The 13388-nt window shown below is 48.3% G+C and overlaps 1 protein-coding gene across 7 annotated transcripts in view; it reads right to left on the bottom strand.

Annotated features, from left to right (window-relative positions):
• The window catches only part of COL11A2 (collagen type XI alpha 2 chain), a 123176-nt gene that overhangs the window by 56070 nt on the left and 53718 nt on the right, over positions 1 to 13388 (bottom strand). For all 7 annotated transcript variants that reach the window (XM_053296171.1, XM_053296175.1, XM_053296176.1 and 4 more), the window contains 7 exons: positions 13117 to 13161; positions 12911 to 12964; positions 11660 to 11704; positions 6659 to 6712; positions 5035 to 5079; positions 337 to 390; positions 136 to 243 (listed from right to left, as the gene is read on the bottom strand). In XM_053296171.1, the coding sequence (XP_053152146.1) occupies positions 136 to 243; positions 337 to 390; positions 5035 to 5079; positions 6659 to 6712; positions 11660 to 11704; positions 12911 to 12964; positions 13117 to 13161 (405 nt within the window). The remainder of the gene's footprint in view (positions 1 to 135; positions 244 to 336; positions 391 to 5034; positions 5080 to 6658; positions 6713 to 11659; positions 11705 to 12910; positions 12965 to 13116; positions 13162 to 13388) is intronic.

Here is a 13388-nt window from a genome sequence, read left to right as displayed (position 1 = left end):
GAGAGAGAGAGAGAGAACAATGTGACCCTGCTGGCCCAGAAAGGAAACCAACCGGGGGCATAGCAGTCAGGATGAGGCCTTTTTCCCTTTCAGGGGACTCAGGCACAGTTGCAGCCACCACCACCCCCTCCTCACCTTCTCTCCTACAAGCCCAAGGGGCCCTGAGTCTCCCGGTGGGCCTGTCCGGCCTTTGGGGCCTTCTGGACCATCCTCGCCTCGGGATCCTGGGACACCAACTTCCCCCTGAGAGTGGGGAGAAGGGAGTAAGAGAGACAGCAGGGTCCTAGGCCAGGCGCCTCAGCCAGGCAGCATCCAGGGTGGGGAGTGGGCACTTACCCGGTCGCCTTTCACCCCCATGTCACCCTTGAAGCCAGGGAATCCTTCTTCCCCCTGCAGAGTCAGAAACAAAGAGGCATTAGGGGAAGCCCGACAGCCCCCCTGGCTCAGGCTCAACCAGGCTCCCATGGGTGTCGTGTGGTTCAGAGCGACAGCTTGACCTTTGGTGCAGCAGCCTGCCCACGGAGAATGGCACAGAAGGCAGATGTTCAGCTGTGGATCTTGGCTCCAGACTGGTGAGGAAGGGAGGGGAGCGGCTGCTCATCGTTGCAGGGCTTGGGGGCTTCATGGCCTGGGCACACATGCCAACCATCTCTACTGGCCAAGGACAGCCCCTGCTTCCGATTGCCTGCCCTGATAAATCACTGCCCTTAGTTTGGTCTTCTGGGGATGCCACGTTAAAACTGTGTTAGGCCGAGTTGCTGGCACTGTCATTCTCTTCTCCCCAGGCTTGCAGGATGTTGAAACTTGGAGTGGCAGAAGGGTGCATTTTGTTGCTAGCGCGCATGCGTATCATATAATATGCATGTGCACCAAACCTCTGGTATCCAGGTTTGGGCCCTGGATACCTGAGGGACTGCCTGCTTCCAAGGGTTTCTGCCCCCTCGATGAGGTCATCAGAGGGGGCCCTGCTCCATGTGCCGACAATTAGGGAGGCTCGCCTGTCATGCATGTGGGACAGGGCCTTCTCAGTTATTGCCCCCAGACTTTGGAATGCTCTCCCGGTGGGCATCCGCTCCTCAGTCTCCATCAAAGTTTTTAGAAAGCAAGTGAAATCTTTGCCTTTTACCCAGGCTTTTATGGGAGCATTGTTTCTGTTGCTGTTGCATTGTATTTTATGGTTATATTGTGCATGTTTTTTAAAAATCTTTTAATTAGATTTGTATTTTTATATTCCAATTTAATATTTTTATTGTGTAATTTTTAGTCTTATATTATTTTAAATGTTTTGTAAACCACCTTGAGATTGTTTTAATGAAAGTCATTAAAAAATGTAACAGCAAAAATAAACAAATAAATAAACAAGTACACGTGCATGAGTGCTAAGGCCCTATAGAGTGCACAGCCTGCCATTTCCCACCCTGGGACTGCCGAGGCAGGAGTTGTGTTTCTAACATCCTCTAGGGCAGGAATTCCCAGATTTCAAACAAAAACAAAAACATGTTGTACTCCAGTCACAAACCTTCAGCACAGGCACCCCATCGAGACTGAGTATTCTATATCCTATAAAATTGAATTGATGCCAGAGGAATAGAAATGACAATGGGCAGGGATGTCCTCCAAAGATTATTCCATGGAGAGAGGGCCACAGTTTGTTCACGGTTACCCTAACTCTGACCCTGACCCTCTCCTCCGTGCAAAATTGACTGCAGTTTCCCCCTAATCATCTGGGGGTAGGAAGAGGTGATAACACCCAGAGAGCTGCAAGAGCAACGATGCTATCACCCCTTTTCCATCTTGGAGGGGGGAAACGTTGCCAAAAATAACGATGACTATGGCATTGATGGCCATCATTGGTGGGCGTGGTTTGTAGTTTAATTCTACAGGAGCAGGAATCTTCAGAGATTTACCACCACTACAAATATTTTACACTGCTCTTCAACAAACATTCCCAAAGTGGTTTAAAGGTAAAGTTGTGCCGTCGAGTTGGTGTCTACTCCTGGCGACCACAGAGCCCATGTGGTTTTCTTTGGCAGAATACAGGAGGGGTTGACCACTGCCAGCTCCCAAAGTGGTTTACATAGATATAAGTAAGTAAGGAAATAGGATGGCTCCCAGTCCCCAAAGGGATCACAATCTAAAAAGAAACGTAAGACAGACACCAGCAACAGCCATTGGAAGGATGCTGTGCTGGGAGTAGATAAGGCCAGTTGCTCTCCCCCTGCTAAATATAAGAGAATCACCACTTTTAAAAGTGTCTCTTTGCTCAGGGACTCTTCCCAAGAGCCACACCTAACTTCCCAGAAAGGAAAAGAGAGAAGAGGCTCGCTGTGTCTGAAAGTGTTTCAGACACTTGAACGTCTCCAGCAAACACTGGAAACAGTTGCTGGGCAACCCGACAGGACAGGAAACAAACAGCGAAAGCCACCGAGGCTGCCAGGGGCAGGAGGGAATGGCTGAAGCACTTGGGACCAGGCAGGACTGTTCTTAGGGGCACTCAAGGGCTTGTACCCCTCCCACACTATCTGATCCCCAAACTCTGCTGAGGATGCACTTCGCCTGGGAAGGAGACCACGAAAGCTGAAGGCTTCTTAAAAATATATAAAAATTGTCCATTATTGCTCTGGCTTGGAATAGCTTCCTCGATTGAAAAACTATCTACATTTAAATAACTTTGCATATTAGCATACTCTCAACAGGGGTGCCTTTGTGGGACAGTGGAAAGGAAGGCTTCGTTTCCCTTAAGTGCAAGATCACTTACAACGAACAGGGGCCCATTGTTAGAAGGAGAGAGTCAGATTCTACTGCCAAACGGCTCTGCTTTTTTATGCCCTGCTCAAGCAAATCAAGGGTGAAGAATACAGACCAAGGATCCCCTCTTCATTTAATCCTAAGGTACATTTCCTTCCAGGCCCAAGTTCTGAAAATGCTCTCTCAACATATCTGCATCAAAGCCAGCTATGGGTAGCACTGATTGGTTGGAACCTGTACTGTCACCAATCCCACTCTTCATCAGTCCCTGGAGCAGTTTTGCAACTAGTTTTTAAAAGTGGTTTTTCTAAAACAAAAAACACCAATAAGGTGTCAAATGTTTGAACAAATGCAGCATCTTAAAAGGAACATTTAGGGTGGGCAGTCCACCTAAAGATTTGGGGAAGAGCAAGACTGATATCTTATACAAATCTATGGTGCAGCCACATTTGGAATACTGTGTACAGTTCTGGTCACCATACTTTAAAAAGGACATTATAGAACTGGAGAAGGTGCAGAAGAGGGCAACCAAGATGATCATGGACCTAGAGCACCTTCCTTATGAGGCAAGGATACACCACCTGGGGTTTTTTCGTTTAGTAAAAAGACAACTGAGGGGAAACATGATAGTGGTCTATAAAATTATGCATGGTGTGGAGGGAGTGGACAGAGAGAAAATTTTCTCCCTCTCGCATAACACTAGAATCAGGGGTCATCCCATGAAACTGACTGCCAAGAAATTTAGGACAGACAAAAGGAAGTACTTTTTCACACAATGTATAATTAACCTATGGAATTCTCTGCCACAAGATGTGGTGACAGCCTCCAGCCTGGATGGCTTTAAGAAGGGCTTAGATAAATTCATGAAGACAAGTCTATTCAATGGCTATTCAATTCATGAAGACAAGTCTATTCATAGGCCACCTCCAGTCTCAGAGGCAAGATGCCTCTGAAATTGAATCCCAGTTGCAGGGGAGCAACAGCAGGTCATGCCTTCCCCTCTTTTCTAGGGGCTTCCCAGCAGCACCTGGTGGGTCACTGTGTTAATCGGGATGCTGGACTAGATGGGCCTTGAGCCTGATCCAGCAGAGCTTTTCTTATGTTCTTACCTGAACCAGCATGCAATTTGAATATGTCAGTCATTGTCGGTTTGAAGACAAACTGATGGTTGTCTTCAAGACTGCCTTTTTATTAGCCTTTTAATTGTTGAGGGTCAATTGCTGGTGATCCCACTTTCCTTTTTTTACTCTCTTGGCCTTTTTCAGTTTTGCATTGCAATCTGATTTTTTCCAATTCTTATATTTCATGATTTTAAGCCTTCTTGGGAGTTCTCATGCCGGGCTAGGCAACTTGGGCTCTCCAGGGTGCTTTCCAGATTAGACCCTGCAATGGGGTCACGGCACATCTCTGAAGTGTGCTTCCACACTTCCTGTGTTGTGACATCGCAGTCCCTACATGGAGAGTAGGGTGCAGTTCAGATTTCCAACGCCTTGTTTCGAATTTAATCGCTGCGATATAGAGCTATAACACTGTATATCCGGCGTAAAAAAGTTGCTGGTTTTTTGGGTTGTTAGTTTTCATGAGACTGCTCCCCCTGCTGGGCCCTATGCTATTTTCATTTTGAATGCAATTTGCTGAACAGAAGCATTTTGTCGCTGTTTAGTGGCTAATCTGGAAAGTGCCCAGCTGTTGGTGAACTACAATTCCCATCATTCCCCAGCCACAATTTATTGCAACAGCTGGAGAGCCAAGGTTGCCTACCTCTGTTCTAACAGAACTGAAAGGTGAACTATTACATCTTGTAAGTAAAGTAAATACAACACCAGGAAGAAGCTGGGCTCACATAGTGGCCGGAGAATGAACTGGCTGCTTTTTGATATGATGTCAGCCTCTACCCTAAACAAGGGAATGAGCATGAAAAGCTGACACAGTTTGACCAGGTTAGGGCTGTTGCTGGGCCACAACTCCCATCATCCCTGGCCACTGCAGCCAATAGTTAGGGATGATGGGAGTTGTAGTCCAACATCTGCAGGAGAACTGAAGTTATGAACTTCTGGCCCCCAGAAAAAGGAGGGGAGGCTCTGCTCGGTCTGAGTCATCTGTGGACAGTGTCAAAAGAAATCCCTGACTGACCCCAAATTACAAGGGGAATCCTTAAAGCCATACAGCTGCCTCTGGGAGCCGGGAGTCATTCCCCAAAAGGGTGTGGTCCATTTCCTTTCTGACATGGAAAATGTCTGATTTGTTTTTCCTTTCCAGTTATGGCCTCCAAGACACAACACTTACTTTCTCGCCCTTGTGACCTTTCAAGCCACGGATGCCGTCAACTCCCTGAGGTGTGAGAGAAATACAAGGTGGGGCATTAGTGGAGAGCATCCTATTTCAAAGGAACAAGAACACCCAAAGTCTTGGCTCCCCCCCTCCCCCGGAATAAAGCTCACCCCAAGAGAGGGGGTGAGGGATGCTACAAATTCCCAGGCAAACTAGTATCAGGCAGGCCTCTAGACAACACTTTTCCTCAGGGCCTATGCTATGTAGAGTAGCCACCTTTAAAAATATATGTGCTTTTAAAATACTATTATTACTGTATCTATCTAGCACCAGCTACATGGCACTTTGCAAAGAACAAGAGGAGAGGTCCCTGCCAGTGTTCCCCTGCACAGGGATTCCCAGATGTTGTTGACTACAACTCCCAGAATCCCCAAGCAAAAGCCATAGCAGTTGGGTATTAGGGCATTTGTAGTCCACAACCTCTGGGAATCCCTGTAAGAGGGAACACTGCCACTGACATCTAAACAGTCTTAGGAAATGGGCCTCCTCTTTTCAGAAGAGCCTTCTCCCACCAAGCAGACATTTCTGACTCTCTAAAAGTCCCCGCAAAAGCCCCTCCTCTACACTCCAATTTTCCCCAAATATTATTATATTGGTACCAGTGGCCAAATTTTGTGGGCCTGGCTCACAGACTGTAAGTTCAAAGTACAATCTCACTGATTGCATTCCCCTAGGCTTCCACACTCCATCCTCTTGGGGTCATATCCTCTGGCTACATGCTGGTCAGAGACCTCGCCAATGTTCCCTCTAACAGGGATTCCCAGGTGTTGTTGACTACAACTCCCAGAATCCCCAAGCAAAAGCCATTGCAGCTGGGGATTCTGGGAGTTGTAGTCAACAACATCTAGGGATCCCTGTTAGAGGGAACACTGGTCCCTGCCCTGAGGGGCTCACAATCTGGACATCAACACAAGAGGGATGAAACAGAGGAAGGAAACTGAGGCGGGCAACCAGAAGAGGATTGTTTCAGTGACTTGGACTTAGACTTTGTTGCCGTTGCCCTAAGATGGAAGTGCAGTGATGGGAAACGTTCCACCTGTTGAATTTCTGTTTGTTGCGCAGCTGTTGAAAGGCAATGGAGCTCTACCAGGAAAAAAGGTTGGCGGCTCCTCAGTTCTCAGTGCAGGTCATGCTCCGCTTGAACTGCTCCGCTCCGCTCCCAGAAAGCTGTTTCTTCCTCTAACCCAGGGGTCCTCAAGCTTGAGTCCCCAGATGTTGTTGGATTATAACTCCCATCATCCCCAGACATAATGGCCAAATGGGATGATGGGGGCTGTAGTCCAACCACATCTGGGGAACCCTGCTTTCAGTCACCAGTTCTTGCAGCAGAATTCAGAGGTCCAGGCAGTACCCTCTGGCTCCTGCTCAATTTTTACCTTCAATATCCTTCTGAAAAACCCAAGTCCCACGTTCTTAAGCACAGAGCCCTTGCTGCCCTGTACAGATGGACTTCCCAATAAACCAAGAGCCCTTTTTCCTTGTCCAAATGAAGACAATGGGAAATGGTGGGTCGGTGGAGTCCGAGCAAGGAATGATGGGTAATTTGGTCCTGTGCCCTGTGGGCCAATCACAGGCTTACCTTTCCACCACGAGGGCCCGGGTAGCCAATCGGGCCTTGCGGACCGGAAGGGCCCTGGAAGACAGAGAGGAAAAGGCAGGTCAACAAAGAGGGAACAGAGAATTGAGCGTAAGAAGGAAGTTGAGGGTGGACCACCCGACCCACCTGCAAGCCCAAGGGAAAACCGTCCAGAGACAAAAGTTTGGGGCGGTGTACAAATTTGATTAATAAGTAATAAATGAATGAATGAATGAATGAATGAATGAATAATATCCTCAACATACTAGGAGGACTGTCACTGAATTGAAGAAATCTTGGCTGAGTTAATTGTATGGGTTTTAGTTGCTCAAGCAAACAATTAAAATTTGCATAAGAGTAAAGTAACTGTTCTGAAGCAACTTCCAGAAGGATAGCAGCTGTGTCAATCTGTTGAAACAAAAACAGTCTTGTGGCATCTGAAAGACTAACATTTTTATTGTAGCATACACTAAAGCCAGGGCATACGCTAAAGGAATGACAGAGAATGGCCTTAGAAAGGCATTGGTTCCTTCCAAGCAGCCACAGGAAATGCACTGGTTTCTTCAGGATCCCTCTGAATACCAAGTGCTAGGGAAGACCAGTGGGAGGGGGCGTTGCTCTCTTTTCCCCACTTGAGGGCTTCTCAAAAGTTCCTGGTTGGCTGCTTCATGAAGCAGGATGCTGGACTGGATGTGCCTTTGGCCTGATCCAGCCGGGATGTTCTTATGTTCTTCTAAGTGGCCATAGGAAATGCATTGGTTCCTTCATTGGATCAGGGGCCTGGCCTGCAGCAAGGCTACTGCATCTGGGGTTTCTTAGTTTGGAAAAGAGGCGACTATGGGGAGACATGGTGGAGGTTTAGCGGGGAAATGCTTGACTGCTTGACTAACAAGCAGAAGGTTGCCGGTTCGAATCCCTGCTGGTGTGTTTCCCAGACGATGGGAAACACCTATATCGGGCAGCAGCGATATAGGAAGATGCTGAATGTAATTATCTCATACTGTGTGGGAGATGGCAACAGTAAACCCCTCCTGTATTCTGTCAGGTGACCACAGGGCTCTGTGGTCGCCAGGAGTCGAAATCAACTTGGTGGCACACTTTACGTTTAGAGAGAGTGGACAGAGATATATGTCTCCCTCTCTCACAACACTAGAGCCAGGGATCATCCCATGAAACTAATGGCCAGCAAATTTAGGACCAAGAAAAGGAAGTACGTACTTTTTCACACAATACATAATTAATCTATGGAATTCTCTGCCACGGGATGTGGTGACAGCCACTAGCTTGGATGCCTTTAAAAGTAGCTTAGACAAATTCATGGAGGACAGGTCTATCAATGGCTCCTAGTCTGGTGGCTATATAGGCCACCTCCAGCCTCAGAGGCAAGATGCTGCTAAACACCAGTTGCAGGGGAGCAACAGCAAGAGAGAGGACATGCCCTCACTTCTTGCATCTGGTGGGCCACTGTGGGAAACAGGAGGCTGGACTTGATAGGCCTTGGGCCTGATCTAGCAGGGCTGTTCTCATGTTTTTCCAAGTGGCCATAGGAAATGCACGAATTGCTGAACGGCTGTTGGCCATTTGGCAATTCAGTGCATTCCTATGGCCATTTGGAAGGAACCAGTGCATTTCTGGAGCTATTCTCTGTTATTTGTTTGAGAATGTTCTCTTCATCTTCACTACTTCCCACTAAAGTGGATTCTGCTCCACAAGAGGTGATGCTGAAATAAATTTGTTCATCTTTAAGATGCTCTAACTCTGCTGTTCTGAAGCAAGAAGCAGCTTCCTTCTTATTCCAAAGACATCTTGCGCCATAGCTGGCATCACTTTAGAAGATGGTGTTTGCCAGCTACACTTTTTATAAGTACTTGCAGTGAAAATACATTTTTCAATTTTTTTAAAAAAATAGCTATCTGATTAATTGGTCACCCTTTTACTCAAAGCATTTAAAATCAATTCATCTAACCAATTCATTGATTAAACCTCATGACTGACACAATGAGGAAAATCACTCAAAGTAGTCCCCTTGAAATTAAAAGAACAAGCTAGGCCTTGCCTGACTGGTCCTTTTAATTTCAGTGGGATTACTTGGAGTAATTTTCCTCATCATGTCAGCCCATAGCCCTAGATATTAGGGTACTGGACACATTTTTAGCATTTTCATGTCCCTTAAGAGTTGCATGGCAGGCAGAAATTCAACTTGTGCAGTTTCCCCCTATCATTTCAGCTCCATGACAGGAAAATCTGGGTTTCTGCCAGGTGTGCAACTCTTAAAAAGCCCTGGGATCCTGCCAGGAAGAAGACATGGCAGGCCAGAAGGCGTAGCCACCTCCACCCCCAGTCACTGCATATCTCTGGGCTTGAGGCAGGCGGTAAAAGGAGTGTAGTTGTTTCAGGAGATCCTTTCATGAGGAGATGTGAGATGGTTGCCACAGGTGGTGGGTTGCTGGGGCACCTGGAGGGCAGCAAGATGTCCCCCAGCTGCCGCCATCAGAACAGTTCTTTGAGACTGATCTGACCCTTGCAAACTTTGCAGGAGGTGTGAGGAGAGTGGAAAAGGCTGCCTTCCTCACACCCCTTGCAAAACTTGCAAGAAGCACAAGGAGAGAAGAGGTGGCTGCTGGCAACCTTTTTTCCTCCCCACTTTAAGTGCCAGTTTCAAAGCTTGCAAGCTTTGCTTTTGAAAAAGGGCTGAACTCCATCAGAAATCCCTTGATTTCTTGACATATTTCTCTGCCCCTGAATAGGGTTTAGGGCTCCTCCATCTTTCTTTGCTCTCTGCCAAGAGAGAGACAGAGAGAGAGGAAGACAGAGAGCAATGGTGCTGCCCCCTGCTGAATGGAACAGGGAAGTGGGCAGGTATGCTTAAGCATTCATTTTTCCTGCCACCTAGTGGCTGGATGGGGCATAGCATATGAGTGGGTGTGACAGAAAGAGAGAAAATAAATGTATGTCTATTGTTTGTATACCTTCACTGTGCGTATGAAAAATGTTGACAATCTGATGTGTCTGACTCACAGTTTAGCATCTAAGGAAGTACATAGGAAGTTGTTTTATCCCGAGTCAGACCCTCAGTCCATCTAGTTCACTACTGTCTACACTACGCACTCAACTGAGGGTCTTTCTCAGCCCTACCTGGAGATGCTGCCAGGGATTGAAAAACTGGGACCTTCTGCATGCTAAGCAGGGGCTCTAAAACCAGGGGTCATCCCATGAAATGGACTGCCAGGAAACTGGAGACCGACAAAAGGAGGTACTTTTTCATGCAGCACATAATTAATCTATGGGATTCTCTGCCACAGGAGGTGGTGATGGCCACTAGATTGGACGGTTCTAAAAGAGACAACTTCTTGGAGGACAGGTCTACTAGTGGCTACTAGTCTGATGGCTACAGGCCACCTCCAGGCTCAGAGGCAGGAGGCCTCCAAATCCCAGTTGCAGGGGAGCAACAGCAGGAGAAAGGGCAGGGCTTCATCTCTTTCCTGTGGGCTCCTCAAAGGCATCTGGTGGGCCACTGTGGGAAACGGTGCTGGACGAGATGGGTCTTGATCCTGATCCAGCAGGTCCAGTGAGCCACTGCCTGACCCCCTCAATGGCCTACAGAAGTCCAGACTCCTTCAATTCCATTGCAATGGAGTCTTGGGATAAATGGAGAACGCCTACTGCCAGAGACTGCGCCCCGTGTCCCTGTGCTGTGCCTCTGCTAACCTGCAGCACGTGTGTTTTGAATTCCTGGCAGGTTTACGTGTTTCCTCCCAGTACGGGCCAACAGGCAATATGACAGGGAAATGCTGTGAAGTCTGTGGCTATATGCAAACTAAGAGCAGCTGTTTCTGTTTTCCTGGGAGAAGCAGCAGCTCCAGGAGAGAAGCATGAAATGTTGATATTGTTCTGTCAAGTTCCAGAGGGGTAGCTGGGCTCGCCTGGGTTAGCAGCCCAGGATGACAAAGGATACCGTGGCGCCTTAAAGGGGAGCAGACCTATCACAGCACAAAAACTTACGCTTCCCTAAATCTCTTAGTCCAGGGGTTCTCAAACTTGGGTCCACAGATGTTTTGGGACTGCAACTCCCATCATCCCCTGCTGTGATGGCCTTGTGGCATGGGATTATGGGGGTTGTAGTCATAGGAACATAAGAAACTGCCATATACTGAGTCAGACCATTCGTCTATTTAGCTCAGTATTGTCTACCCAGACTGGCAGCAGCTTCTCCAAGGTTGCAGGCAGGAATCTCTCTCAACCCTATCTTGGAGATGCTGCCAGGGAGGGAACTTGGAACCTTCTGCTCTTCCCAGAGTGGCGGCTCCATCCCCTGAGGGGAATATCTTACAGTGCTCACACTTCTAGTCTCCCATTCATATGCAACCAGGGTAGACCCTGCTTAGCTAAGGGGACAAGCCATGTTAGCTACCACAAGACCAGCTCTCCTCATCCAACATCTGCAGACCGATATTTGAGCACCCCTGTGTTAATCTGAAAGGAGTTCTGTGGCACCTTCCAAATTAACTCACTAATGCTCCAATAACTGTCAGCCTTTAAGGCACCACAGGGCTCTTCAACATTTTAGCCCTAAATGTGGCTTGCTAAATTCACTTCTGCTACCAGGAGAGAGAAAATGTTGGTGTTATTCTACGAACACTTTCCACAGCACGTTTCAACGGATGATCCTTTATCTTCACAACACCCCTGTAAGGCAGGCCACTGTGACCCCCATTTTAAAGAGAGGTGCTGAGGGCCTTTCCAAACAAGTGGAAGTGGGGAGAGCTTTGCACCATAGCTGTGTTACTGTGACTTGGTGGTTGTGTGGGATCCAGGAATCCTTTTGCAAAGGAGGACTCCTTTTGGAAGGGATGATAACTTCCCAGCACTCAAACCACAATGTCTATGATTGAAGTATATGTGGGGCTCAGCATGTGGGTGGGGTTTGCGCATCTCTGTATCCCAGAAAGCCTTGCTAAAGGAAAAACGTCTTCCGATGAGACCTTCAACTGCTTCTTCACTCACCTGGTTTCCTTTGGTGCCAGCGTAACCCTCTTTGCCAGGGTGGCCCTAAAAGAAGGAGAAAGGGGTTGGAAGGCGATAGTCTGCAGCTGGAGTGACTGTTTCTGACTACAACCCCCACCACTTTATACCAGTTGCAGGGGAGTAACAGTAGGAGAGAGGGCACGCCTTCATCTTTTGCCAGTGGCCTCCCCAGAGGCATCTGGTGGGCCACTGTGGGAAACAGGATGCTGGACTAGATGGGCCTCCTTGGGCCTGATCCAGCAGGGCTGTTCTTAGGTTCACCTTTTTGAATCTCACGGGAACATAAAAGGAACCTGCATCCCTCTCCCAAAGGCAACCCCTTGCCCACCCCTTGCCCTCAACGGCACTGTACAGAGTGGCCGCTGCCTGCTTGCCCTAGGTCAGGGGGGACATGCAGAGTTGCCACCCCCAAGGATTGGCCAGGATTCTCCAAGAATTGGCTTCCATCACCAAGCGACGTGGAGATGTTGATCTGGTGGAAAATATTGGGAAAAGGCATCTCCGGGAATAGCCTCCTTGAGCTGGCCACCTGACTGCCATGTACTGTGTTTACCAGAATCCAAGACAAGGTTTTCACCAAGTTTTTTGATATTAGAAAGCAGGAGGTCGTCTGAAATCCAGAGTCCTGTTCCTTTCAAGTAAATGCAGGTATAACCAGGGGCGGAGCCACCACTGAGCGGCAGGGTTCAAAGAACCCGGGCCGCCAATCAAAAGGGCTGCCGGGGCCCACGTGTGTGATGTCACGCACAAAGGGGGCGTGGCCCGATCGCCAGAGGGCCTGCCCCAGCCCTCCAGATCACATCCCCAGCCTGCATTTTCTGGCTGGGTGCATTTATTTCCCTTTCTCTCCCTTGCTGGAGGGAGAGGAAGGGGAATAAATGGAGCCAGACAGCAAACGCTGGCTGGGAATGAGCTCTGGAGAGCTCACATGGGCTCTCCAGCAATCGGGCCACCTTTGCGCGCAATGTCATGTGCATGGACATCACTAGTGCATGAACCATGCACACGGGGGCCGCCACAGCAGGGTGGAACACGGGCCGCCGATCCACTGGCTACACCACTGGGTATAACCTGTATATATTAGTTAAAGGGATCGTCTTAAATTTTCTTCGATTCGAGTAAATTTTCTTCGATTCGATTTGTCTTCGATTGGGGTAAATATGGTACAATATGGGGAGTATTTGTTTGGGCCAAGAGCAGCCTGAGGAGGGGTGAATGGCAGATACTCACAGGAGGACCATCAGAGCCGGGCATCCCAGGCAGGCCAGGTTTCCCCCTGGGGCCCTGAGAGAGAGAGAGAGAGAGAGATTGATTGATTGATTGATTGATTGATTGATTAACCAGGCACTCATAGATCAACCCAGTCCCGATTCACCACAGCTTTGGGAGGGGGCATCTTGGACTTAGGCAGTGCTATGGGGAGGGGCACAACTCACCTTTTCCCCATGAGGCCCCATAGCACCTTGCGGTCCAGGCAATCCCTAAAAAGAAGTAAGAGAGGGATTAGTACACAAGCCAGCCAGAGTGGCCAGTACCATCTGGGGGGATGAATGCTCATTGATATTTTTGACAAGGTCTACACCCCGAGAGATGGAAAAGAGGGGATGGCACTGCAATACTGCCAGTGTGTTCTGGTGCTTTTATTGTCATGACCATCAGGCCTGCAGCATCCACATCTGCAATGGTGCTTTAAAAGCTTTTAAAAGTT

Source organism: Hemicordylus capensis, chromosome 2 (genome assembly GCF_027244095.1).
Source record: "Hemicordylus capensis ecotype Gifberg chromosome 2, rHemCap1.1.pri, whole genome shotgun sequence".
NCBI classification, from domain to species: domain Eukaryota; kingdom Metazoa; phylum Chordata; class Lepidosauria; order Squamata; family Cordylidae; genus Hemicordylus; species Hemicordylus capensis.
Note: the sequence above shows the minus strand (reverse complement) of the source record. Positions and strands in the feature narration are given on the sequence as shown.